Here is a 13,872-nt window from a genome sequence, read left to right as displayed (position 1 = left end):
CCAAGTCTGCAACTACATTTGTTAATAAACAAAATGAAAATACCTATCCTGCCCACCTCCCAGGGAATACCTATCCTGCCCACCTCCATATAGGGAACAGATTGGGTGAAATGTATTGCTGTGTTCCCAGGTAAAACATTCACCTCTTCCTTGAGCAGTTACCTGAATATGAACATGAAGAAGAATGCTCTAATGGAATCTGCCAGTGCAGATTCTACTTCAACTTCTGTGGCCCTGATAGCTTCAATTCTGATAGTGAGTAAATGCCTTTTCCCCCATCAGGAAAGGCTCTAGAAGCTCAACCGCATGGCTCAGTTATAATTGGCTCATTTTAGAACCACATTCATTTCATGAGTTCAATAGGGGCTTAGACCATGGGCCTCTGAGTTCCCCTCCAATTCTGATACCCCAGGACTGGGATCATCATGCTCCCAGGCTACTGACCTGGAGCTACTCCTTTGTCCAATGGATGGTGACTCTGTCCTCTGAAGAGGCTTGTGGTCAATGGAGCCAATGTAGACAAACAGGAATATGTCCTCGGGGTTTTCTGCCCGTGGAGAATGTCAAATTCTGTAACTATATCACCATTGGCATCAAAAACTATCTCTTTCCAGTGGGGGGTCTTGAAATGCACGTTCCAGAGGTGATGCAGAAGCTGGAGGAAGGAAGGGTGATGTCGTAGATCAGCTATGGCCACCCCTGGGGTCTGTCCAAAATAGCCTATGGCTCAGGAGGCACAGGCCCAAGCAAATGAATACTTTCAGGAGCCTGTGAAAAAGTTTTTAACTTCTTTTAAAACCTAAAGAATAAAGTAATAATGAATATACAATAATGAATCCAGCCTGGATTATATTCATTTTATACCAAGGAAGTAGTAAAGTAGAATTTTTAATATTTTTTAATAGAAGAAAGAAAATTTAACCCAGTTAAATTTGAATTTCAAATATAAGTAGTCATGAACATATGACATATTTGAGTTACAACGAGCAGCATTTACGACCATCTGTTTGTTTCTTGTACATCTTATCATTAGTAATATGTACTATGTATGACGTTGCAGTACATAATTTGCTATGTTATCATTCTTGGATGTTCATTTACAGATGTTCAATGTTATGATTTACTGTTCAAAACACTGCTGTATAGCAGGCTATGGCAATAATAATGAAAAAAAGAAGTATCCGACTTATGTCAGAACCAACTTACAGCACATTTGTCAGAAGATAACGCCATTGTAAGTCAGGAACTACCTGTAAGTGATTTTTTTAAGTATAAGTATTGCCCATGCAATGTTTGGGATATACTTATACTAAAAAATTATAGGTTGTTTATCTGAAATTCAAATTTGGGACACATATACTAAAAAAAAGTATTCACTGTTCATTTGAAATTCAAATTTGGGATACACTTATACTAAAAAAGTATTAATAGTTAATCTGAAATTCAAATTTGGAGCACACATACTAAACACTTATTTACTATTTACCTGAAATTCAAATTTAACTGAGCATACTATCTTGGCTACATCAAATAACCCTATGTGGAAGTGACTCATTTGTGTCACACAATTGGAGTGGCTCTTCCTAAAATGTCTCTCAGCTGTGAATATAAGGCTTTTTTGCTGAAGAGCCTCATAGGTGTTGTACTCCCTGCTCTTCCCTGAATCATTCACACATTTCCCTCTCACCTGCCAAGGCTGAAAAGTGTCAAGTATCTGCACATAGCCCATTGCCATGTTCACAGGTGACCAGGTCCTGCAGAGCATGGGCAACACTATAGACTGCTGAGTACATGACATCCACTTTACTCACATTCTGGAAAAGGTATTCCTGGCCTCCTAGACTCTCATTCTTTGAGTGGAACTGGACCCCTCCTATAGCTGTGCTGTTCTTCGCTGGCCCTGGGCTCCTGCTGGGCCATGTACATCCAAAGGTGACCCCCCAGAACCTCTTGGTGAGCATGTCTTCTGGGGTTGGAGTGAGATGCAGATGAGCGAGGAATTTTGGGAAGCTGAGGACCTGGCTGGGTTGTGGCATAAGGCTGAAGGAGCCTTGTAGGACCTGGGAGATGCCTGGGATAGCCAGGGCCAGAACGCTATGCAGCGTGTCTTGGCTGACCCACACCTGGCCTAAGACCGCACTGCCCAGAAGCCCCTGAAGAACAAGGTGGAAACTTGAATTGCACAGGAAGACCAGAATGGCCTTTGTGGTACAGACTTCCTTCCATCCTTCAGACAATGGTGCGGGTCTTCTCCAGGGACTGCTGGGAGGGGATGTGCAGGTGGAACTGAATGCAGATACTGGCCTGAACGAATTCCCAGGTCACCAGAGTGCTGCCCTGCTGACCGTGGTCATCGTCTTGGGCCAGAATGCCAACCCAGGACCATCCGGAGTGGAGCACCAGATGAGACACCATGTGGGAGCACTTGAGGTCACTGGCCATAGTCCACACTCATACCTTCCCACCTCCCCATCTCAGCACTGGTAGCTCAAGCCACCCTGAACCTCAGTCCCAGAGACTTGGCACTTCCTTGACACACTATTTCACCCTAATCTCAATTTAAGGTAAACAATAAATAATATTTTAGTACAAGTATCTCCCAAATCTCCTATTGGGACACACTTACACTAAAATATACTATTAGTACTTCATTAAGTGTTAGTATTCAGTATAAGTGTGTCCCAAACATCCTATTGGGACATAAGCATACAAAAACATACTATTAGTATTTAGTATTACTATTCAGTGTATGTCCCAGATATACTATCAGATATACTTAGAGATTTATGAAATAATACTTATATTAAATAAGCTTATATAAAAATTATTTAAAAATACTAAATATGGGACACACCTGATGTCATGGATTGAATTATGTCCCCCCAAAAATGTGTGTATCAATTTGGCTGGGCCATGATTCCTGGTATTGTGTGATTTTCCTATATGTTGTAAATTCTGCCTCTGTGATATTAATGAGGGAGAATGGGTGGCAGTTGTGTTAGTAAGCCAGGATTCAGTCTACAAGATTGGATTGTGTCCTGGGGCAATCTCTTGAGACATAAAAGAGAGAAGTGAGCAGAGAGACAGGGGGGACCTCATACCACCAAGAAAGCAGTGCCAGGAGCAGAGTGTGTCCTTTGGACCTGGGGTCCCTGCGCAGAGAAGCTCCTAGTCCAGGGAAACATTGATTAGAAGGCCGACAGAGAGAGGAAGACTTTCCCTGGAGCTGACTCCCTGAATTTGGACTTTTGGCCTACTTTACTCTGAAGAAATAAATTTCTCTTTGTTAAAGCTATCCACTTGTGGTATTTCTGTTGTAGCAGCACTAGATGACTAAGACACATACTAAAAAATATTTGTTGTTTATCTGAAATTCAAATTTAACTGGGAGTCTGTACTTTTATTTGTAAATCTGGCAACCCTATTCTGGGATATACTTATACTAAGGGATATGCTTATACTAAAAATGACTTATAGTAAACATACTAATACTTTAGAAGTTTTTTTCTATTGTGGTGAAAATATATGCAACAAAACATATACCAATTCAATAATTTCTACATCTACAATTCAGTGACACTAATTACATTCTTCAAGTTGATCAACTATTCTCACTAACCTTTTCCAAATCACTCCACCACCATTAACATGCACTCAATGCCTCCTAAGCCGAAACTCTGTCATTCCCCCTCTCTCCCACACCTGGTAATCACAAATAATTTTTTGTTTCTGTATAGGTGCTCCGCAGGACAAATAACCTGGCTATCTGCTCTGGTTAAAGATTTCAGTCTAGAAAATCCCATGGGGCAATATGTGTACAAGGTATTGCGTGGACATAGGGTTTCAATTCTCTTGAGTATATACCTAAAAGTGGAATTGCTAGGCCATATGGTAACTCTAAAAAAACACACACATACACACAAAACAAAACCCACTGCCAACAATTTGATTCTGACTTATAACTCTAGATTTAACTTTTTGAGAAATTGCCAGACTGTTTTTAAAGTTGTTGCACCATTTTACATTCCACCAGCCCTGGATAAGGATTATAATTTTTACACATCATCACCAAAACTTGTTATTATCTGTTATTTTTGTTTTGTTTTGTTTATGGCTTGGTAAGTCTTTTTCAAACTTTTTTAATTGTGAAAATTTTCAACAATGTATAAAAAGAGTCAATGACCATCCATGTGACTGCTAATGGGTATAGTGTTTCTTTCTGGAACTACATACCAGTGATGGTTGCACAATTATATGAATATACTAAGAATTTTTACACTTTAAAAGGGTGAATTTTTATGGTATATTAAATATATCTCCATAAAACTGCTATTGAAAAAAGAAGACTAAGAAATAAAAAGGAGACTAATTGAATTAAAGCAGAGCATTCCAGAGCTTATCATATTGAAGAAAACATCTGCACTTTAGGAATGAGGGAGCCACCAAGGTGGCACCTATAAGACTTGTTAATTGCCTGCTCACCTGTCCTGATGTTCCTGTTAGTATCTGGAGACAACGTGTCTCTCCACCCTAGAGGTAACAAATGGGGCCCACGGAAATAATTGGTTTGGGCTTTACATGCAGAAGGCACTACTTACAACTGGGAAATTTAACATTACATTAGGGTTTCTCAACCTCAGCACTATTGACATTTTGGACTAGATAAATCCTTGTTTAGAATGTTTAGCAGCATTGCTGGCCCCTACCCCCTGGAGGCCAGAAGAACACCACAGCCCCATTTGTGTCTCCAGACATGGCCAAGTGTCCCTTGGGGAGTAAAACTGTCTTCATTTGAGAACCTGCATTAGAGAATTTGGATATCTGACTTCTCCCCCAGCTGAGAAAATTCAGTACTGCTGAGCTTGAACTTGCTCACACAGACATGGGCTGGGAGTGAGTAGTAGTTACCCAATAGTGGACTGTGCTGTTTGGTTCACCACTGTCTCCACCACGCCCTGTTGCCTCCCAGTCCCCAGGCCTGGGCCTGGCAGCTTTCACACTGCTCTGGACCAACCATCTTCTTAAAATGAAGAAACTTTTTTTTAAATCTGATTCTCTGTTAGAACAGAAAAGCCCAACACCAGAGTGGTCTAAGAACAATATGAGAATAAAAACCTTTCTGGAAATTAGTTCTCTGAGTGTCTCTGGCTGATACCAGTCCTTTCTACAGGATGATTTATGAACCATCCTGGAATCTTGGAGACCTGGGTCTTCGTGGTGGTGTCATTTCTTCCTGGAAAGCCCTTTTGGGATGATAACTGTCCAGAGGGCATCAAAGTTTATCCTGGTGAACTCCTTGACCTGACTGCCACAGTCAGTGCCTGAGTTCAACCCACCTTCACTCTCAATCAAAAGTTAATGTCTCTAACTAAAGGGGCACACCAGCCCAGGGGCAAGGACTAGAAGGCAGGAAGGGACAGGAAAGCTTTTAATAGGGAACCCAGGTTCGAGAAGGGAGCTTGTTGATATGTCATGGGGTTGGCAACCAATGTTACAAAACAGTGTGTGTACTGTTTAATGAGAAGCTAGTTTGTTCTGTAAACTTTCATTTACAGTACAATTAAAAAAAAAAGAGTTGAATTCCTCACACAATAATAAAAAAAAGTTAACATCTCTAAATATATGTTGTTGTTGATGTTGACGTTGCTGTTGCTGTTGTTAGGTGCCATGAAGGCGGTTCCAACTCATAGCTACCCTGTATCTACAACAGAACAAAACACTATCTGGTCCTGTGCCATCCTCACAATCATTACTGTGTTTGAGCCCACTGTTGCAACCACTGTGTCAGTCTGTCTAGTTGTTGGTCTTCCTCTTTTTCACTGACCCTCTACTTTACCAAGAATAATGTCCTTCTCCAGGGACTGATCCCTCCTGATAACATGTCCAAAGTACTTGAGAAAAGGTCTCACCACCCTTCTAAACAGCATGGTGGCTGTACATCTTCCAAGACAGATTTGTTCGTTCTCCTGGCAGAACATTGTATATTCAATAATCTTCACCATAAGTCAAAGAAATTCTTCTTCTATCTTCCTTATTCATTGTCCAGCTTTCACATGCATATAAGGTAATTGAAAACACTATGGCTTGGGCTGGGCACACTTTAGTCCTCAGAGTGACGTCTTTGCTGTTTAACACTTTAAAGAGGTCTTTTGCAGCACATTTGCCCAATGCAATATGTCGTTTGATTACTTAACTGCTACTTCCGTGGGCATTGATTGTGGAGCCAAGTAAAATGAAATTCTTGACAACTTCAATATTTTCACTGGTTATCATGATGTTACTTATTGATCCAGTTGTGAGGATTTTTGTTTTCTTTATGTTGAGGTGTGTCTTAGTCATCTAGCACTGCTATAACAGAAATACCAGAAGTGGATGGCTTTAACAGAGAGAAATTTATTCTCTCACAGTCTGGTAGGCTACAAGTCCAATTCAGGGAATCAGCTCCAGGGGAAGGCTTTCTCTGTCAGCTCTAGGGTAAGGTCCGTGTCATCAATATTCCCTTGGTCTGGGAGCATATCAGCGCAGGAACCTCAGGTCCAAAGGACACGCTCTGCTCCCCGTGCTGCTTTCTTGCTTTCTCTGCTCTCTTCCCTTTCCTTTTATCTCTTGTAAGATAAAAGGTGGTGCAGGCCACATCTCACGGAAACACCCTTTACCTTGGATCAGGGATGTGACCTTAGTAAGGGTGTTACATCCCACCCTAATCCTCTTTAACATAAGATTACAATCACAAAACGGAGGACAACCACACAATGCTGGGAATCATGGCCTAACCAAGTTGACACAAAATTTTGGGGGACACAATTCAATCCATGACAAGATGTAATCCGTACTGAAGGCTGTAGTCTTTAAACTTCATCAGTAAGTGCTTCATGTCCTCTTCACTTTCAGCAAGCAGGTTGTATCATGTGCATACCGGAAGTTGTTAATGAGTCTTCCTCCAATCTTAATGCCGCGTTCTTCTTCATGGAGTCCGGTTTCTCAGATTATTTGCTCAGCATACAGATTGAATAAATATGGTGAAAGGATACAACCCTGACACACACCTTTCCTGATTTTAAACCATGCAGTATCCTCTTGTCTGTTCAAATGATTGCCTCTTGGTCTATGTACAGGTTCCACATGAGTACAATTAAGTGTTCTGGAATTCCCCTTCTTCTCAATGTTATCCATAATTTGTTATGATCCCCACAGTGGAATGCCTTTGCATAGTCAATAAAACACAGGTAAACATCTGTCTGGTATTCTCTGCTTTGAGCCAAGATTCATCTGACATCAGCAATGATATCCCTTGTTTCACGACCTCTTCTGGATTCAGCGTGAATTTCTGGCATTTCCTGTCTACGTACTCTGCAACCGTTTTTTAATTATCTTCTAAAGATATACCCATTGTTAATCTAGCGCTAATGGTGAAGAAAAAAATCACTGTGATAAAAGTATCCAAGTTCTGTTGGTTCTTGTGCCTTTTTTTCCTCTGTGGGTTAATTAGGCCATTTGTAACTCTCCTAAAATTTTAATCTAGAATGATTCATGGAAAAATCATACAAAAATTATGTGTGTTTTGTCTGACGATATTTATTGCAATGTTATTTATAACATTGAAAAACTAGAAAGGAGAGCACTGTTAGACCAATTATGGCAAGAATATGATGATGATGGTGTGGATGACAGTGGCAGTGGTGGTGATGCTGGTGGTGATTATGATTCTGATGATCATGGTAATAATGATGATGGTGGTGATGATAATGATGATTTTAACGGGCAGTTAAAACATTCTGTAGCTCCTCATGACAAAGATTTATTCATTTCAAAATGTCAGTAGTGCCGAGGTTGAGAAACCTGATCTAATGTAAAATTTCCCAGTTGTAAGCAACGCCCTCGGCAGACAAACCAATCATCTCCATGGACCCCATCTGCTACCTCTGGGGTGGACAGACACGTGACCCCCGGATACTAACAGAGGCAGCAGGGATGGGCAGGCAGACAATTAGCAAGCCTTATGGGTACCCCCTTGGTGGCCAGTCCTACTGGAGCTCATTCCTGTAGTGCAGACGTCTTCTCCAACATGATAACCTCTGGAATGTTCATCTTTAATTTAATTTTCCTCCTCTACTTATTCTTCTTTTAATAATAGCTTTATTGAGATGTACTTCACATACTATAAAATTTACCCTCTGAAAGTGTACAATTCTTAGTATATTCAGAAATTTGTGCAAACATGACTGTTGTTGACTTCCGGAACACTTTCACCACTCCAAAAAGAAACCCCATGTCATGGATTGAATTGTGTCTCCCAAAACTATCTGTCAACTTGGCTAGGTCATGATTCCCAGTATTGTATGATTGTCTATCATTTTATCATTTGATGTGATTTCCCTGTGTGTTGTAAATTCTATCACTATGATGCAATGAGATGGATTAGCAGCAATTAGACTGATGAGGCCTACAAGATTAGATAGTGTCTTAAGTCAATCTCTTTTTGAGATATAAAAGATAGAAGCTAGGAGAGTTACATGAGAACCTCATACCACCAAGAAAGCAGTGCCAGGAGCAGAGTGTGCCCTTTGGACCTGAGGTTCCTGCACAGAGAAGCTCCCAGACCAAGGGAAGATTGACGACGAGGACCTTCCTCCAGAGCAGACAGAGAAAGAAAGCCTTCCCCTGGAGCTGATTCCCTGAGCTTGGACTTGTAGCCTACTAGACTGTGAGAAAATAAATTTCTCTTTGTTAAAGCCATCCACTTGTGGTATTTCTGTTATAGCAGCACTAAATGACTAAGACACCCCATATCCATTCCCCCCTCCCACAGACACTGGCAAAAACTAATACTTTCTGTCTCTATGGATTTGTTTATTCTGCCCATTTCATATAAATAGAATCCTTTTGTGGCCTTATGTGACTGGCTTCTTTCACTTAGCACAATGTTTTCAAGGTTCATCCATGTTGTAGCATGTTTCTGTACCTCATTCATTTTACAGCTGAATAATATTCCACCATATGAATATACTACAATTTGTTTCACCATTCATCCATTGATAGGCATTTGAGTTGTTTCCACTTTTTGGCTATTATGCTGTTATGAACATTCAGGTACACGTTTTTGTGTAAACATACATTTTCATTTCTCCTGGGTGTATGCCTGGGACTGGAACTCCTGAGTCATGTAGTAACTCTATATTTAAACTTTAGAGTAACCAACAAACTGTTTTGCACAATGGTTGCACCATTTTACATTCAACCAGCAATTTATGAGGGTTCCTGATTCTCCACTTACTGGTCAACATTTAATATGTGACTTTCTTATAACCATCCTAGTGGCTATGAAGTGGTGTCTCATTGTGGCTTTGATTTACATTTCCAAGATGGCTAACAATATTGAGCATGTTTACTTTTTACACAGAGCATGGCAGTCACTTCTCTTGGGGTTGCAAGCCCAAACTTGCTGCCGCTATGAGGCAGCCCCTTCCCATACCTGGAACTACCCCCCTAACAAACATCTGGGCCAAGCCACAAGCTTCCTTCTGGAGTTGAAAATGCCTTGTCTCTGCCTGGGGGCTTCCATTCAGTGAAAATGGTGTCCCTGGCATGGGAGGTGGCTGCCCAGGGCCACCTGCAGCTCTGGGGACTTTCCCCATCTCTAAACACTGTTAGTCGTGGCAGCAGTGGGTCAGGAAACTCCTTATCTCTTGTCCCCTCCTGGGGCCTCTCTCTAAACACCATGACCAGGAGACTTGAATACAACTGCTTTTAGGCTTGAAGAGTCTCTGAGGACAGCCTGAGGACTCACGAACCACCCCCACCGTCCAAAGTATACCGATGAGGCCTCAGAGCCGTTACCAAGGAGTAGGGGCAGGCAAAGGGATCAAAATAGCAGATGAAACTTCTTTTTGTTTATTGTTGCAGTTTAAGTGAAAGTTTACATTTCAAGTTAATCTCTTATACAAAAATGTATACATACATTGTTATGCGACCCTAATTGCTCTCCCTGTACTGTGACAGCATACTCCTCCTTTCCACTTCTGATGTCCCATGTCCATTCACCCAGCTCCTAATCCTCTCTGCCTTCTCATCTCACCTCCGGACAGAAGCTGCCTGTTTAGTTTCATGTATCTACTGGAGCTAAGAAGCACACTCCTCACGAGTATCATTTTATGTCCCACAGTCCAGTCTGATCTTTGAAGACTTGGCCTTAGAAATTGTTTTAGTTCTGGGCTGATAGAGAGTCCAGGGCCATGCTTTCCAGGGTTCCTCCAGTCTCAGTCAGAACATTAAGTCTGGTCTTTTTATTAGAGCCTGAGTTCTGCACCCCACCTTTCTCCTGCTCCATGAGGGACTCTCTGTTGTGTTCTCTGTCAGGGTGGTCATTGGTGGTATCCAGGCACCATCTCGTTCTTCTGGTCTCAGGCTGCTGAAGTCTCTTGTTTAAGTGGCCCTTTCTGTCTCTTGGGCTACTACTTTCCTTGTGTCTTTGGTGTTCTTTATTCTCCTTTACTCCAGGTGGTTGGGACCAATTGATGCATCTTAGATGGCTGCTTGCAAGCTTTTAAGACCCCAAACGTCATTCACCGGAGGAGGATGCAGAACATTTTCTTAATAAACTTTGTTATGCCAATTGACCTAGATGTCCCCTGAAAGCATGGTCCTCAGACCCACCCTTGCTACTTAGTCCGTCGATATATTTGATTGTATTCAGGAAACTTCTTAGCTTTGGTTTAATCCAGTTGTGCTGACTTCTCCTGTAGTGTGTGCTGTCCTTCCCTTCACCTAAAATAATTCTTGTCTATTATACCTCCCCCTCCGTCCCCACCCTCGTAACCATCAAAGAATGTTTTCTTCTGTGTTTAATCCGTTTCTTGAGTTCTTATAATGGTGGTCTTATACAATATTTATCCCTCTGTGACTGACTATATTCACTCAGCATAATGCCCTCTAGATTCCTCCATGTCATAAGACGTTTCACGCCTTCATCATTCTTTATTGTTGTGTAGTATTCCATTGTGTGGATATACCATAATTTGTTTATCCATTCATCTTTTGATGGGCACCTAGGTTGTTTCCATCTTTTTGCTATTGTGAACAATGCTGCAATAAACATGGGTTTGCATATATCTATTCGTGTGATGGCTCTTATTTTTCTAGGATATATTCCAAGGAACAAGATTGCTGGATCATATGGCACTTCTATTTCTAGCTTTTTAAGGAAGTGCCAAATCAATTTCCAAAGTGGTTGTACCATTTTACATTCCCACCAACAGTGTATAAGTGTTCCAGTCTTTCCACAACCTCTCCTGAATTTATTATTTTGTGTTTTTTGGATTAATACTAGCCTTGTTGGGGTGAGATGATGTCTCATTGTAGTTTCGATCTGCGTTTCTCTAATGGCTAATGATTGTGAGCATTTCTTCATATGTCTGTTAGCCACCTGAATCTCTTCTCTGGTGAAGTGCTTGTTCATGTCTTTTACCCATTTTTTAATTGGGTTATTTGTCTTTTTGTTGTTGAGGTTCTGCAGTACCTTGTAGATTTTAGAGATTAGACGCTGATCAGATTTGTTGTGGCCAAAAATATTTTCCCAGTCTGTATGTTGTCTTTTGACTCTTTTGGTGAAGTCTTTTGATGAGCATAAGTGTTTGATTTTTAGGAGCTCCCAGTTGTCAAGTCTCTCTTCTGGTGCTTGTGCATTGTTACTTATGGTTCATATTCTGTTTATGCCTTGTATTAGGGCTCCTAGCATTGTCAGTGTTTTTTCTTCCATGATCTTTATATTTAGGTCTTTGATCAATTTTGAGTAGTTTTTGTGCATGGTGTGAGGTATGGGTCTTGTTTCATTTTTTGCAGATGGATATTCAGTTATGCCAGCCGTGTTTATTAAAGAGACTGTATTTTCCCCAATTAATGGACTTTGGGCTTTTGTCAAATATCAGGTGCTCATAGGTAGATGAATTTATGTCTGGATTCTCAATTCTTTTCCATTGGTCTATGTATCTGTTGTTGTTCCAGTACCAGGCTGTTCTGACTACAGTGGCGGTATAATAGGTTCTAAAATCAGGTAGTGTGAGACCTCCCACTTTGTTCTTCTTCTTGAGTAATGCTTTACTTATCCAGGGCCTCTTCCCTTTCCATATGAAGTTGGTGATCTGTTTCTCCATCTCAGAGAACAGAGAGCGAGGAGAGATACATGCAGAGGTCACCTACCAGCTAATGCAGCATGGATCCACCATCTTGGACTCCTATCAGAGACCAGTGAACAGGGCGTATGAGAAATCAGCCTCACAGAGCTTCCAGCAGGAGACAGATCAACTGATAACCAGCAATATACGCTCCCCCCCCCCACCCTTCTTGACCCCCTACTCGGCCTCCTCTGCATCCTGTGGCCACAGTCTCTTGGCCAGGAAGACTGGCTTCACCCTAGTGTCACTTGAATTCCACCCGCCCACACTGGCCAGCTCACTAAATGCCATTTGTTGACTGCTGGTGTTGCTTTTTTCCACTCTTCAGATTTCTTCCTTATCTCTCACTACCTGCCCCTCCTTTCTCTCAAATATCTGGCTCTGCGCACCATCTATGCTTCTTCCTGAAAGGCTGTGAAATGCCACTCGAATGTGAGACTGCTTCCCGGCCCGTGCTGCCATGCTGGTGGGATCCAGGGACTGTTTATGTTTGTTTTGATTTGTTTGTTTATTTGTTTTTTCTTTTCTCGAATTGGGAGCCCGTTCTAGCCAGACAGTACTGCGAGGCTTGGCACCTACCGCTTCAGTTTGTTCCCTGAGGACATTTCTTTTTTGTTTGTTTTTTCAAGTTTTTTCTGTTTTTTTGGGGGGGAGGGTCTTGTTCTTTTTTTAATTTGTTTTGTTTCTTTTCCCTCTTTTTTCTTTTTTATCTTTCTTCGTTACTGAGTTTCTCATCTCTCTATACTTTCCTTCTTTTCCTGTCCCTAATTACCTGGCGCTGAGTGACACCTCTACACCTTCTAGCCAGGCTGTATATCACAGCCTTGGAATAATTTCCCCAGACCTCATAGCTGCACCTGTGGGATCCCTGGGAGCTTTTCTTTTTTCTTTCTAATTTTTATTTATTCTTTTCTTCTGTTCTTTTCTCTTTTTTCTTCTTCTCCTTTTTGTTTTTCTCCATTGCATAGTCTTTCATCTCTCCACTCCAATGGCAAGCTCCCCTAGCACTCTTTTGTTTGTTTGTATGTTTTTGACTCCTGTTCCTCTCTCCTCTCTCTCCTCTCTCCCATACCCATCTTAGCTCCACACATCACAATCTCCCCCGTCCATTCTGCCTACTTGCACCATGTAGTGAACATCACACCACCAAGCAGCACAGGCACGGCCCACAGGAACCTGCCCTGCACTAATTACCAGCCCGCCCTGGTGGCTATAGTAAGGGCCACAAACAATCCATCACAGCAACTCCTCTTCAGCTAGACCTGCCTTGCTGTACCATATCTGAGCTACTGACCCTGCCAATTGGAGAAAGAGGTGAAAAGTACTGTGCCCACAAAAGAGCAAACAACGAAGAACACACAACCTTCCTGCTCAGACATAGCCAAATATAACAAAAAAAGTCGAAACTAACAAATCTACAATCAATAAATGAGGAAAATAACTACCAAATGCCTCAAAGACAGCAGACAATATCAAAATATTTACAAAAACAGGACAGGATGGTTCCAGTAGGCATCCAAAATAAAACACCAGATGACCTTCCAATAGAAGAAAAGGCACTAGAACTACCTGATAGGGAATTCAAATCTCTAATATTCAGAGATATCCAAGAGTTGAAGCAAAAAGCAGACAAAAATGAGGAAAAAATAGACAAATTCATGGAAAAGGCAGACAAATTCATGGAAAATACAGACAAAAAAAT

General features: G+C 41.4%; 1 protein-coding gene across 1 annotated transcript in view; it reads left to right on the top strand.

Moving 5' to 3' along the window:
- Nucleotides 1-2,196: 2,196 nt before the first annotated feature.
- The window catches only part of LOC101342627 (vomeronasal type-2 receptor 1), a 38,224-nt gene continuing 26,548 nt past the window's right edge, over nt 2,197-13,872 (top strand). The window contains 1 exon segment of the mRNA XM_012558563.1: nt 2,197-2,415. Coding sequence (XP_012414017.1) covers nt 2,197-2,415 — 219 coding nt within the window.

This window comes from Trichechus manatus, unplaced genomic scaffold, assembly GCF_000243295.1.
Source record: "Trichechus manatus latirostris isolate Lorelei unplaced genomic scaffold, TriManLat1.0 scaffold00176, whole genome shotgun sequence".
Classification (NCBI taxonomy): domain Eukaryota; kingdom Metazoa; phylum Chordata; class Mammalia; order Sirenia; family Trichechidae; genus Trichechus; species Trichechus manatus.
This window is presented reverse-complemented; position numbering and strand designations above follow the sequence as displayed.